The following is a 14,447-nucleotide window of genomic DNA, read 5'->3' as shown; positions in this document are numbered from 1 at the left end:
TCTAAGATTTGCTCTCTTAATTGAATTTACAAATGTTGTTTTAGAGTCGTTGCTTATTTTGTTTTATTTGCTATGTTCAGACTTGAGTTTTTAAGCGGTCAATATTGACGGATAATGACTAGAATCCAAAAACGATAAAGTGTGTTAACGTTAGATTATATTTAGGTCTGTCATTTATGTCAGTCAAAAACAAAACTTTATCTCTTCTAGTTACTCGTACGTGTATTAGAACTGCCATTGTAAATTAATTTTTTTTATTAAAAAATACTATAACTGCACCATTTACAATTGTATTTCAAAACATTCTAATTATATTTCGTAAAATTCCAGAATTTTCTAATTGTATTTCAAAATTACAACATATATCAGTGCCATTTGTTTTTGAAATACAAATAGAAAATTCTGAAATACAAATTATAAACTTCTGAAATATAATTCGAAATTTCTTAAATACAATTAGAAATTTCTCTACCAATTTCTCTTCCAATTTTAAATGCCATCATCATCAAGTCAAATATAAATCTTAGCATGAGATCGCGAATTCAACTATAGTATCCAAAAATAATTCAAGCCGTTAATAAGGTTACTAGAAATAATAAAAAAAATGTTTATTCGGTTATTTTTTTTAATAATAAATGAAGCCAAAAACCAATAAAAATGTTCAAATGTATCGGTAAAATTCAATAATGTACATATCTTTAGAAGTTTTATTATAAAGCATCTTAATAATTCCTTGTCTTGTTTGGATACCACACGAGACACATTCATGTGTGGACAAGAAATTGTCCGCTAAGTAAACAAATTTATGGCTTGTCAAGACGTAAGGCAATGAACATTTTCTCAAGCTAATGTAATAGATTTGAATTGAAGAACAATTTAGTGATTCAACAAATTGTATTAAGCTAAATTGTAAAATGAATGATTCAAAAAAGAATGATATACATTTGAAATACTAAAGAATTAAGCATATAAATTAGTTCGAAATGAATTCAAATGGAATAGTTATGAAATCAATAACAATTTGATTTTTAAAATTGAATTAGGATTAACACTCAACCACAATACAAATATACAACAAATTTATTTATTTACATGATACATATTAAAATTAAATAAATATAATATCGATTTAAAGCTACTAACATTGGCTAGGAGGGCCATCAACTATATATGAAATGTTTTATTTAAATTTAATTTTGTTTAAATTTTGATTTTGAAATAAGTTCGTTATAGAATTTATGTTGTTCACTTTAAAATCTTTAAGTAAATTAGTACCGGTATTAGCTAGTTATTTAGCTTGATATTTTCTTAAATTAATTAATTTTCTTAAATATACAAACTGAAATTGTGTTTCTCAAAATCATTTGTTAATTGCGAATTTACTGGCTTTTTACTAACAGTCATTTGAATTGTTTACATTCTACAGGCGGTTCTACACTATTTGGCGCGTCTATTTTTAAAACAACAACCTTGGACTTTGGCAACTCTAGGTTGAGTTTTTGTCAGAAAATATTTTTTTATTTTTAAACGTCACTTTGACTTTGAACTCATCTAATTAATAACTGGCATAAAGACTCTCAGGAAAACCGAAGACAAATTGTTAGTGTGATATTATTGTTGGCTATATTTTAGTTATTTTCCTAAAATAAATTTTACACTTTTCTACAAAAGGTAAGCAAACAAGTGGAAAAATTAATAAAAAACAAACAAGTCTTTATTATTATTGATATTTTTTATAGACATAAAGAAAAAAGCAAAGATGGCAGCACAATTCGCTAATGTTCAGCAAAAATGGGATGAATATAAGGTTTCATTGGACAAGTCGTTGAACGACAAGTCTAAGCCCTGGTATAAAGGATTCCAAATGGTCGAAGAAAAAACCAATGTACCCAGAATTTATCTATTCATAGGTAAGTGCATTTTTTTAATATATCTGAAGGAACAATTTAGGAATCTCCACATATGGATAAGGTTTACGTCATTTTTTCTAAAATAAAATCTTTGCGAGGGTATGAGTGTCGTCTGAATGTATGATTTTTCTTTTGTGGCTGTGGTGACAAGGAGAAAAACCACACACGTACCCACAAACATATGTAGTAGCAATGTATGTATGTATAAACGACAGTCAGGCAGGCTGGCAAGCATGCATATTCATTTTCCTATTGACAAACAACCAAAATTTTGCCACGCATGGTAGTACTACGTGGCGGCTTCTTTATACACTGTTTTTGTTGTTTGTTAACTAGTGCATCGATTATATATTAATAAAATAACCTCGGCAGCAAATTGACCTATTCGTGGTAGAGCAGTAAAATTCTTCATCATTTATATTTATGTATATTTTTTTGCTACCTTTGCATATTATTTTTATATTTGTTGTTTCTCGCTAAATTTGCGATAAGTTTGCCGGCTTATCAACAGCAAAAAACAACTTTTTTTTTGTTTCTTCTCTTATCTGTAGGCTAATTTGTTGTTAAGAGTTCTTTGAACATTATAAAAAGGTGAATCAGAAACAGTAATTTAACAAATTTTAAAAAGTAGTATTTCGTAAACCTACCTACCTATATTTTATTTTAAAAATCGATTGTTTCTACAAATCTTTAATATTTTTCACTATAAGACAAATGAAAATTATGAAAATCGGAGGTTTTTAAATTAATTCACAGATTTTTATCCTTAGAAATTGATTACAGTGTTTCCTAGAGACTTATGTTATTAAATATTAAGATCGTGTTGTTATTTTAAATCGTATTTTATCCTTTTAAACTACATAGTTACTTTAACTCCTGTCTGTACTTGACAAATATTTATCATGACAATTAATGACGTTTGTTATTCAGACAAAGTTGCCTGAGCAAAACCACTAACAATTTTGTCATAACGAAGCAATAATACTAATAAATGTGCGCTTCACCAAAGGAGCAAAAATAATTTGCTGTAAAAAAAAAAGAAATTGGTGAACAAAAATTTTAGGTGAAAAAAAATTCAAGTTAAATTTTTGTTTTCGATTTTGACCCATTTTCGGTCCGAATTTCGATGGCGGTCGAAAAAAAATTGGTTAAAAAATACTTTTCTCGATTTTGACTCATTTTCGATCCGAACTTCTATGGCGTTATATACGTCGTTTGGAAGTTCTTTAAAATGTCTGTCGCTTGATATCCATATTGTCTATAACTTAGTAATCCAGGTAGCGTGGTTTCTTGCTTATATCTCAGACATTTGTAATTTCCACATTTTTCATTTGCGACCCCATAAACTTATAGATATATCTATGTCCTTCTGTCTGTCTGTTGACATTAACATTCCGAAGCCAATAATTAACAAACATGATTAATTGCTATTTAAAATCGGTCCACAATTGGCTGAGATGTAAGAAAAAAGCGACGACTACAAAAATTATGAAGAGTGAAAAATATGTTTTTCATTTAAGTAGAATTTTTTAACCGATTATGGCCAATAGGCCTACAGAGTCTTCCTATATTACATGAAATTAAATAAATAAATAGTCTAGGTTACTGAATCTTGATGAATAAATAAAATTAAAAGTAAAATATTAAAAAGTTTAAATAAATAAAACTGAAACTTGCTAAAAAAAATAAAATAACAAAAACAAATTTTTTAAATTTTGTTTTTGCTTTTCATATAAATATCACTTTGGTGACGTGATTTACAAAATTAGGGCCTAAATTATTTTCCGAAATTAAAATTAAATTTGAAAATGTTGAGTTTGTACCGCATTAGCAAAAAAAAATATTTTTTGGAGAATATTATTTGTTTGTTTATTTGAATACATATTTTATTTGAAAAAAAAATCGTTTTTAATTTTTTAAATAAAAATATCGCTTGGTAACTAATGAAGATAAGTTTACCTTTAAGGTAGTCATTAGTAAATACAACAAATTAAAAATGTATGTTAATTTTTCAGGTTTTCGAACTCTAAACTACAAGTTTTATCTTTTATTTATACGTTTTTTTTTTATCAACTATTGTTTATAATACCTTCCTATTTACCAGACCGCGTCTCTTTAGTCTTTATTTATTTGTTCGGAGTACATTACTCTCTCTCCAGTATTTTGCCATTGTTCTTTGTTTACGTTTTTACGTCAAAAATATAACAAAAAGAAAGAAAAACCAGAAAGTCTCTTAGTTATTTACGGGTCTTGCAAATTAAACATTTAGTTAAACGTGTGTGTCGGTGGTTCATTAAACATTTTTCAATTTGAACAGCTTGAAATGAACAATCAAATAATATGTAATTTTAGATAACAATCAGTAGAAATATCTATAAAAACTAAAAAAAACAAGAATTTTATCTATTCTTCCATGAAATAGTTAATAATATAATTATTGTAGACATCATCATCTTCTTTCTTTATACGTTTAGTATAAATTTGCTTACTCATATGTATGTTTGTGCGCGTATGAATCTTTTGTGTATAATTTCGTTGTAGTACCCTCCTCCAAGTTGTCTATTTTTGTTTATAACCATATAAATTGAGCTGTTTTCACTTGTTTTGTGACAAGTATAAAAAAAGTTCATTTGCTGCATTTACTATAAATACTATAACATTAAAATATTTGTTTGTTATTGTTGAAATCAAATGTGGATTTGGGATTATTTATGGCACAGAAAAGAGATAGAAGAACGAGAACAACGTCATAATGTGGCCTTAGTTAAATTTGGTATTGGTAAGTTTATTTACATTCATCTAATTTTTTTTTAACCCTCAACAGCTGATTAATAAACCCGTTTTGTTAATAATCACTATTTTTGTGTTTTGTTGAAATATTTAACTTATATGTATGTAATCAATTGTGAATATGTCTAGGTGGCATATTCATACAACTCTAGTTTCTTAGGAGGTACACGTTGTCAGTTTGTTTATTTGTCGGAGCAATATAGAATATGAGAAATTTTATTTTATAGCGTACAACAATTGCAATATGTTTATAAAAAAAGCTGTTCAAATAACACTAGACAACAAGTATTACTTTGAGTTTTTAAGAACTTAAGAAAAACTTGAATTACTGCAGAATTACTAAAGATTTTATAAAATAAAACAATATTTAATGCAATTTAAGTATGATTTAAAAATAAGTTTTCTGTCATTTCGCATAAAAATATAATTTTATTCAAAAACAAGTAAGAGAGCTATATTCGGCTGTGCCGAATATCTATCATTAGATATCCATATTGTCTAAATTAATGACTTATTAATCCAGATATAAAAAAAATTCCCGATTTATTGTGTGAGCAACCATACAACCTCGATTTTTTACCTATTTTTGATCTATATCTGGATTATTAAGTCATTGATATTCAATATGGATAATAGATATTTCAAAGGCCTTTGCAACGACGGCGTATTAAGACCAAAGTAAGTCGGATCTAAAACGGGTCAAATTCCCATTTTTTTGACACAAACTAAATTTTTTGTTATAAAATTTTGTTCACTAATAAATTAAAAAAATTTTAAAAAAAAAATGTCCCAATAAGTAAAAAAAAAATAATTTTTTTAACTAAAAATATTTAAAATTTTTGATGTTATATCGCCTCGAAATTCATTTGATATTCATATTGTCTATGTACATAACTTAGTAATCGAGATATAGGTTAAAAAGAGGTAAACAAATTGGGGTAGTCGTGGTTTTTGTTATATCTCAGCCATTTGTGGTCCGATTTTAAAAATCACCGTGCTAGTAATATGCCGATATATTGTAGAATCAACCATGATTGTAAGTTATTAGGGTAATTCGGAAAGTTGATTTAAACAGACAGACGGGTAGACGAACATGGGTATACGATTATAAAGTTAGTCTATAGATTCTTAGATTGAAAGTTAAATATTGCTGCACTAAAATTTAGTGTCTTACAAAATAATTTTATTTGGATGTGATTTTTTTTTCATGATTTATTTTTAAATATTTTTGTCTTAGTCATTTGTTTATTACTAAATGTATGATTATTAGCAAAACCGAATAAATTATTTCTATTTAGGTGAATCATGTAAGATTTTAGCATTAGCGGTTGACTTGAGATCATATTTTTAATAACAATTTTCAAAAAAAATTTCATTAAGTTCAGAATATTTTAATTTTTATTCGATGTGCTCGTTTAGAATTTTATTCAGGCTGCTAATTTTTGAATCATTATAAATATCATAAATAAAGTTTAACATTTTGAAAAACATAAAACTTTGTTTGCTATATTTGCTTTAAATAATCGTTTAATGTTTCTTTCAACCGATTTTGATGGTATGTAGTACCATAGTTTTTTAAAGGCAGTAAGCTATTTAATAGATTTTTGTGTGGAAGACAATAACATTTCGTTCATTTGATTAATTTCTTAAACTGTATAGTTCTTCCTTTATAAGAATATTTTAACCAACTTTAAAATTATTTGTTGGATAGTGTGATAATTGAAATGTTGTGTATTTATGAATAAATAATTTCCAATTGTTTTACACTGTGTGTAGCGAATTAATTAAAAGTTCAAAGACCAAATAATTTAATTTAAATGAAGCGGACCAGATTTTATTTTCTCAAAAGATTGCGTAAACAAAATATTATGAAATACTTGTAATTAAATGTTCAGTTCCTGCTAAGATCTCATTTGTGGTCTCATTAAAGAATAATTCACGTCTGTATTTTTTACCCTTGCGAAAATGTTTTTCTACAAACAAATTTTTTTTACTAAATAGTTTTTTTTACAAAAAACACGGACTATGTGATTTTCACCTGGATTTCCTAAAAATATATTTCTTTACAAATAAGTTTTTTCTGCTAAAGTGAAAAAAAGTATATAAAATTCTGTACTCGGACGTCTTTAACAGTTTTTGTAAGTGATAAAATGGAATTAAGAAGTAAATTTGCACATCACTAATTCATTGACCTGCAATTTATTTGTAAGTTTATTAAATAAAATAGCTTTATATCATATTTCACTGTTTAAATTTATTTAAAATATCTTTCCTTTGTGTCGATTTACAAATAAACCTAAAAAAGTATACAAAAATAGGTTTGTTTATTATTTAATATTTCTTATAGTTTGCCTGGTATTTCCAGTATTTTTAAATTGTGATTCGGCTTTAATTTTATCCGCAATATCATAAATAGAATTATTGGGACGGTGCTTAAATGTGTGCATAAATGAAAAATAGTGCAATAATAATAATAGAAATGCATTAAAAATATTTACCATTAATTGATTTAAATAAAATTCATAAGGTATTAGACCAGTTAGGGGATCTACGGCAACAGCCATCATTTCATCTAGTTCCTCTTGGGTGAAAGGTTCGCCCTCTTCCATCATTAGTTTACCAAAGTATTCCTTAGTGAGAGTGCCACGATTTTCGGGATCCAAAACGTGAAAAGCTTCCAATAGTTTTTCTGGTTCAGCAGGTTCCATTCTAAATAAAAATAATAAAAACTATGTATATTTAAAGCTTTCTAAGTACTCATTCTTACTTATGCTCTGCCAACAATTGCGACACATGTGGCAAGAATCTTGTCAAATGAACTTCTCCACTAGAATCTTCTGTTTCGGTGGCTGTTATTATCTCATTAATCTCTTGTTCGGTAGGCACACAACCCAGAAAACGTAATACCGTGCCCACTTCTCTAACATCTATAGTCTTATCACCATGATGATCAAAGATGCAAAATGCATCCGATATACGTTTCTCCAATTCATTTGATATTTGTACTAAAAATTTTTTGTTTAATTATTTCGTTTTGTTTTTTAATATTTTTTACTCACTTGGCATTTCCATATTGTCTGAATTTTGTGATTAATAAGATTATTTTAATTACAATTTGTAGATTCACTTAACAATTTTGTTCAATTAATGAATGACAACTTAAGAAAACTTTTTTTGTTTTATAGAAACAAACAATTGAAATTATTTTTTTGTTGTTAAGGGATACCACTTGGGAAAATTATTTAATAACAATTTTCATACAATAATGTGTTTTCAGTTTTGTTATAATTTTGTCACTTGATAATAAAATAAAATTCACAATACGGAGTAAATTAAAATTATTTAGTATGTATGTAATTTGTTTTACTTACGAATTATTTAAAGCAATTTTCTTCACATTTTATTCCATATGTTTATTTAATATTGAGAAATTTTTAATATTTTTAATTTTGTTGGTAATTTTTGTCACATGTGTATATTTTTAACATATTTTCTATTTTGGCCATTTGCACTTTATCACAATCAATTATATTCAACAGTCTTGTTAAAATCACATTTTATGTGACAGTGAAATTCAATTAATTAGATTGTTCAAAACCAATTTACCTGAACTGAAAATAAAATGAACACATTGGTTTTGTTGTTTATAATAATAAGAATAAAAAACAATTCAATTTATGTTTAGGTTCTATTTTGTAGCTAAACATAAGTTATGCTGTTTTTTTTTGTTGTACAATGTTATATGTTGCTAGAGAAAGAAACCTAAAAAATATAACTTCTTAAATTAAGGCCCTAATTTCGTAAATCACATCACAAAGTGATATTTATATGGAAAGCAAAAACAAAATTTGAAAAATTTGTTTTTGTTTTATATACAAATTCTTAACAGAACAAACGCACCAAAATTCAAGCGTTGATTTGCCTTTCATAATTTGAAAATTTTGTATATAAAACAAAAACAAAATTTGAAAATTTTTGAAATTTTGTTTTTGCTTTCCATATAAATATCACTTTGGTGACGTGATTTACAAAATTAGGGCCTAAATGTCACTAATAACATTCTTACAAATCATATAAACGGTTTGGTAAATGTTTGTAAAAAAAATTGCTAAAAATATCTCAGCCATTTTAAATAGCAACCAAACCAGGACTATACCCGATATATTGATTTATGAATCATGGTTGTAGATTATTTTGGGGCTTTGGAAAGTTTATTTCAACAGAGAGATTGACATGGCTACATAGACTCTGGTATCTATAACGCTTTAGAATATGTATATAGGCATTTTCACGGTCTCGAACGCGACATTCGTACGTCTTTCAAGTGAAAAAATACAGAAATATGAAAAAAAAAATGGTATTACAGTTAAACTTCATGTGCATATAATACAACAAAGTTAGTAAAATATATATTGACAACAAACGATCATTCGGGTACCTGAACGCGACATTAGAGTATCAAATGGAACAAAATTTAATGAAAAATGTACCGTTAATCGAGATCTGTTCGGCCTCTTTTCAGTTTTGTTGTAATAATTTGCTGATTAAAATATTAAGAGAAAGTATCATTAAAAGTATCTAAGAGCAAAACAAATATTGTTTTCAGTCCAAATTTCTCATACATAACAACGCAGCTTAGCTGAAAACATTTTTAGAAAGTTTTATTTTGACCTGTGAAACAGAAAACATTAATATTTTTTCTATAATGAGGATACCAATATTATTATTATCTTCTATAATGGGAATACAAATATAGAATTGAATGTTGTAATTACTAGAATTGTATAAAGAGGTAGGTGTCACAGGTTTAGGTTGAAATTTAATTCTGAAACTAGTTTCGAATAAATATCTAGAAAAGAGGCAAATGTAAAAAGTTCGAATAAAATTAACTGATGAAAGAACGAAAGCTTTTCAAGTTGTTACGGAAACCTTCCCATATTTAATTGTTCCTGTTTCATAAATACAGTGATGAGAAATGTTGTAAAACAATATTCTAAATTTCTTTAGGTAATTATATTAAACGAGTCAGTATTTTTAATTAATCTACAGACAGGGTAACTATATAGCTGTTTGAATTGTTAACAATTTTGTAGAATTTTTCCAGTTACATTACATTTTTCTCTTCTCCTTCTCTTGAATTTATTTTCGTATTAATAACTACTTTTTAACTATATTTAAACTTATAAATACAATTCTTAATTTATTTGTGGTAATTATATTTACATTTGTGGGATTAAGTCTAACACACACTGTACACACAATTTATCACATCACTGTACACATGACACTTACATGTGTATTGTATTATACCAAGAGCTAAATTTTAAATATAGAAACTTATTTATTCTCTGTAAACCACAATTATTAAGGGTTCGTCGAAAATGCTACGATTAATATCGAAAGTATGTAGTACAATACAATCGTCATTGGACTTTTGAGATTTGTGTTATTTTTTTTTTCTTTAATCATTTCAATTTGTGCAAGTGCATGATCGTTTAAATATACCTCTAAATATACTGTGTAAAATTAATATTGAAATAAATTTGTTGTTAAAAGTCATAAAATGTTTGAACAATTATCAGAAAAATTAGTGAAAATAATTAAAGATTATCCCGCCGTACAATATGGTAAATAATTAAGTGTTTAATTCGAAAAACATACAAGTAAATTATTTATTATTTGTGATATGTATTAAAAAAATATAAAAGTTTGAACTTTGAATTATTATTCAGGAGTATAACATTGTAATATAAGTTTATTGGCCTCAAAAGGCTTTTTATATTATAAAATATAAATAAAAAAAATAAAAGTTCAAATTGTGAACAAATAGAGGTATGGTGAAGTTTCAGAACTTTTAGAAAAACTTACAATTCCAAAAACTATAATTAGTTTAATGTGCGGAAATGCAAATTATAAGAATAATGCGTATTTGTATGATTATTAAAGTTCGCATTAGACAACTAAAAGGGACATTCCATATGGGTTTTAATAAAACTGTACAAATACAGCTGCAAGTACCTAAACTAAGAAAATTTTACATTTGATTCCTGAAATTGATAAAATCACAATTAATATACAAAGATATTATTGCTTTTTACTTAAGGACTGAAGTTAGATCATATTTCTAATTAAAAATGTAATGATCGGCGTAGAGAGCGTATTTAAAAAGATGCATTTATACCCTTCATTATCAGTATAAAGAGTGAGACAAAAAAAGTATACTTGTATTAAGTTAAATAAACCGTTCAATAAAAAAATTCTCAAAAATACGTAAATTTATTCAAATATTGTACATTAAACATTTAAATATTCTCGGTATTCATAAATGTATCCGGAAATCCTCTCATAAAAGATATTTTAGTTGCTTCCGTTACCATTTTGGACGAGATGGTCCACTTACGCTTAAAATCGAACATGTTGTGGGATACCTTTCCCACAGGTCGAATTTCTAGACAGTTGGGTGTAATTGCAACCTGTGGTACAAAATTAACATTATTACCTTCATATTTCTGCCAAATAGGGCCAGAAATATGAAGGCACTCTGGTTTAAGAAAGGTAAAACCGTTTTTTTAGACACTCCGTAATATATATTTCTGTGTTTATCGTGCCTGATGTCACAAATGCAAATGGCTTGCCACACTTCTTGGGGAATTTTTTTTTTTGTTTTCTTTGTCCGGTATTGTTCTCGAATATTACCTAGTCCATCAGTCACATACAAATCTTAACCCAGAAGTTGTGAAAAGTCTGCCAGTGTATTTTTTATAAAATTCGACCAATATTTTATCGTTATTTTGCTTTTAAGTACTTTAACGTATTGCGATCAGGAACTTTCTGAACTTTATACGACTTCAGCCCAGCATTAGCTTTGGCTCTGCGCAAAAAAGAATCAGAGCATTAAACTTTACGAGCTGCTTTAGAAATTTTCGGTGCTCTTCGAAAGAGTTGTTCGACTTCTTTTGCCTTACCAATATCTGCTACACCATTTTATCTTCCAGATCCAGGTTTTCTTTCAATGTTCAAGTCTTCCTTATACTGTTTAATGGCTTTTGAAACAGTGTGACGATGAACCTTCAAATCTTTTGCTATTTTTATTTGAAATATTTTTTTAAAATGATTAAAAAAATAATAATTTGTTGGACCAAGGATAAGTTTTGGCTGAAATAGTGTGTATACGTTTTTTTACTCACTCTTTACATCGTTAGCTTAGTGTTTAAATATGTTAAGTCGTTTTTCACAAATTTTACAGGAGACACTAAAAAAAATCCTTGATACATATTTTTGAAATCTTGCAATGCTATTTTATTACTTATTTTGTGTGATTTGTAATAGTAATCACTGTTTAGATAAAATGCGTTAAAGACCTTTTTTGGAACTTAGCACATTTTCTTTTTTTTATAGTTTTAACTCTATTATTTGATTTAAAGTCTCCATTGCCACTAAAGATGCTCTCAGAAGGTAATGAAACAACTTTTTTCATATCTGTTGTCGAGCTGATAAAATAAATTTCAAATTGATGAAATATTTCCTTAAAAAATGTAGTTTAAAACGAAATAATTGCAAACTTTATTTACGTAAACTGTGTATTTTTACTTATGCATCCCAATTAATGTGTACGTATCGAATGAAGATTGATAGATGGCATCTTATCAGTCCTATAAAATTTATATAGAAAGATGACTATAACCTTATATCATTCAATACATTCCATATTAAGATTTTTTAACATCCAAAATTTGAGTTTTATTTAAAAATTGTTTTATTTTTGTGTTTTAGGTGCCGCCGTTTTCTGCGCTTTATATTTGGTCTTTGGTTATGGAGCTCAACTTTTATGTAACATTATTGGCGTTGTATATCCAGCCTACATTTCCATACATGCTATTGAATCCAGCACCAAATTGGATGATACCAAATGGCTTACCTATTGGGTGACCTATGGCATCATGTCAATCATTGAATATTTCTCAGGCATTTTAACTTCAGTCATACCCTTTTACTGGTTGTTGAAGGTAAGAATGAAAATTAATTTAAAACAAAAAAAAACAATTTATTATTTTTAATTTCCCTTTTTTAGTGCGTTTTCTTGGTGTGGTGCATGTTGCCCATGGAACAAAATGGTTCTTATATCATTTACAACCGTGTTATACGTCCACGTTTCCTTAAACATCATCAAGGTATGTATTCCATATATGTATTATAGTTTTTCTTATTTATTCATTTCTAACTTCTTTGGCAAATAATAAAGCTTAGCATAATGTTTGTAAAGAAAATCCAGATATTCTCAAATTATTTAGATGAGACAAAATTCAAAATTAAGTTTATATGGTAAACAAGAATACTGAGGTTTGCAATTCTTCAAATATATACAATGTTAATTTTTTTTAATGAAAACATATTTAAGAAAACTTTATTTAAAAAATTACTACAAACATTTTAATGTCATACATTTCTTTTCTCTTTGCATAATTTTTTTTAGCTGTTGACTCTGCGTTAGATAATGTTATTGGTCAAGCCAAGAAAAACATTAGCTCAGTTTTGAAATCTGATTAAATCTTTTAACCCATAAATACACACGCATCTCTTTTAAGTCCTACCAATCATATTTAAGAAGCATTTCCTTAATCATAAAAGCGAAAACAATTACAATCATCATCGGAAACTTCAACAAGCTGATCAATATTTCTTTGGTGGTGGTCATGATGGTGACGGCGTTGTCGTAAGGAGCACACAATTTGTTCGGATCAAAAAAAAATTATGAAAAAAAAGAAACAAGTATCTTTAGTGTTATTTATTTTATAATAATAGTATGTGTCTTCGCAATTAAACCTCAACAACTATTTAAAACTCTTCATAAAAACTTTAAAAATCTGTGAAATTTCCAAAAAGGACTTGTAATATTTTTTTTTTATTAAATATAATTAATAATTTTAGTTTGCCAACTTCTTATTCATATAATTGTGTATGTTCAAGAAAATCTAAAATATTATTAAACAAACAATGAAAAAAAAAAACAGAAATTATTGTTAAATAAAATCATCTAAAACTGTTAAAAAAGAACTAAAAATAAACGATATTTTTTATTAATTTAAGTTATTTTTTATAGCAGCCGCTGTAGTGAATAGCTTCCGTCAAATAACTGGGGGGTGAAAGAAACCATTTCAAACAGCTGAGTGTACAAACATGCTAGTCCACTTTTTATGAAAATTTAGATCTTAACATAATACGTTAAAATAAGATAGCAAAACTGTTTAAAATCAAGGATTATAGAAAGTTTTTATGTGTTTTCTTTGCACAATAAGCTAACGATTTTCGAAATACAACTTCGAACGATTTTCTTTTCGAAACGAATTTATTTATGTGTCTATTATGGATGGCAACGGAACAAACGTTTTAACTTTTTAGCATTGGGAAAACTTTTAACTGAAATTTCGTGAGATATGTACTGTAAAATCTCATTTGGTTGGAATACCGCGTAAAACTACTCCAAGACACGTTCCCACGACAATTGGATCTCCGTTCCGGAACGACCCGAATCATATTCGGCCAAAGATTGTCAACTCAGCAACAGCTGTACAAACCGAAAGTTTTTTCCCCATGAAAGAACAATCGGTCACAGTCAACTGTTATTACAACTCCAAGGCAAGTTAATTAATTTAAAAACAAGAGAGTTCCCAAAAATCATTCCCCAAGAAGTTATCAATAATCTTAAATTGGATCTCGGACTATTAGCCACAGTAAAATGAGACTGGT

At 27.3% G+C, this 14,447-nt stretch overlaps 2 protein-coding genes across 3 annotated transcripts; one reads left to right on the top strand and one right to left on the bottom strand.

Annotated features, from left to right (window-relative positions):
• Positions 1-1,516: 1,516 nt before the first annotated feature.
• ReepB (Receptor expression enhancing protein B) lies at positions 1,517-13,765 on the top strand. 2 transcript variants are annotated; one of them, XM_065511229.1, is made up of 5 exons: positions 1,517-1,671; positions 1,740-1,910; positions 12,474-12,706; positions 12,772-12,871; positions 13,174-13,765. In XM_065511229.1, the coding sequence occupies exons 2-5, from the start codon at positions 1,760-1,762 to the stop codon at positions 13,245-13,247; spliced, it is 558 nt and encodes a 185-aa protein (XP_065367301.1). In that variant the 5' UTR covers positions 1,517-1,671; positions 1,740-1,759; the 3' UTR covers positions 13,248-13,765. The 2 variants fall into 2 exon arrangements, with proteins under 2 accessions (XP_065367301.1, XP_065367302.1); XM_065511230.1 differs by lacking the exons at positions 1,517-1,671; positions 1,740-1,910 and adding an exon at positions 4,519-4,689.
• LOC135962281 (dynein regulatory complex protein 8) lies at positions 6,929-7,889 on the bottom strand. The gene is made up of 4 exons (XM_065514126.1): positions 7,760-7,889; positions 7,468-7,705; positions 7,199-7,409; positions 6,929-7,132 (listed from the first exon to the last, which is right to left on the bottom strand). Exons 1-4 carry the CDS (start codon positions 7,770-7,772, stop codon positions 7,028-7,030), a joined length of 567 nt encoding a protein of 188 aa, XP_065370198.1. The 5' UTR covers positions 7,773-7,889; the 3' UTR covers positions 6,929-7,027.
• Positions 13,766-14,447: the final 682 nt, after the last annotated feature.

Source organism: Calliphora vicina, chromosome 5 (assembly GCF_958450345.1).
Source record: "Calliphora vicina chromosome 5, idCalVici1.1, whole genome shotgun sequence".
In the NCBI taxonomy this organism is placed as follows: domain Eukaryota; kingdom Metazoa; phylum Arthropoda; class Insecta; order Diptera; family Calliphoridae; genus Calliphora; species Calliphora vicina.
Note: the sequence above shows the minus strand (reverse complement) of the source record. Positions and strands in the feature narration are given on the sequence as shown.

What these genes read in the sequence shown, in the direction of transcription:
- ReepB (XM_065511229.1), top strand. Translation starts at nt 1,760, where the DNA reads ATGGCAGCACAATTCGCTAATGTTCAGCAAAAATGGGATGAATATAAG. An exon ending in CAGAATTTATCTATTCATAG is followed by an intron (nt 1,911 to 12,473) that starts GTAAGTGCATTT and finishes TTTGTGTTTTAG; the next exon opens with GTGCCGCCGTTTTCTGCGCT. An exon ending in CCTTTTACTGGTTGTTGAAG is followed by an intron (nt 12,707 to 12,771) that starts GTAAGAATGAAA and finishes TCCCTTTTTTAG; the next exon opens with TGCGTTTTCTTGGTGTGGTG.
- LOC135962281 (XM_065514126.1), bottom strand. An exon ending in CAATTGTTGGCAGAGCATAA is followed by an intron (nt 7,410 to 7,467) that starts GTAAGAATGAGT and finishes ATTTTTATTTAG; the next exon opens with AATGGAACCTGCTGAACCAG. An exon ending in TTTATTTAAATCAATTAATG is followed by an intron (nt 7,133 to 7,198) that starts GTAAATATTTTT and finishes CACACATTTAAG; the next exon opens with CACCGTCCCAATAATTCTAT.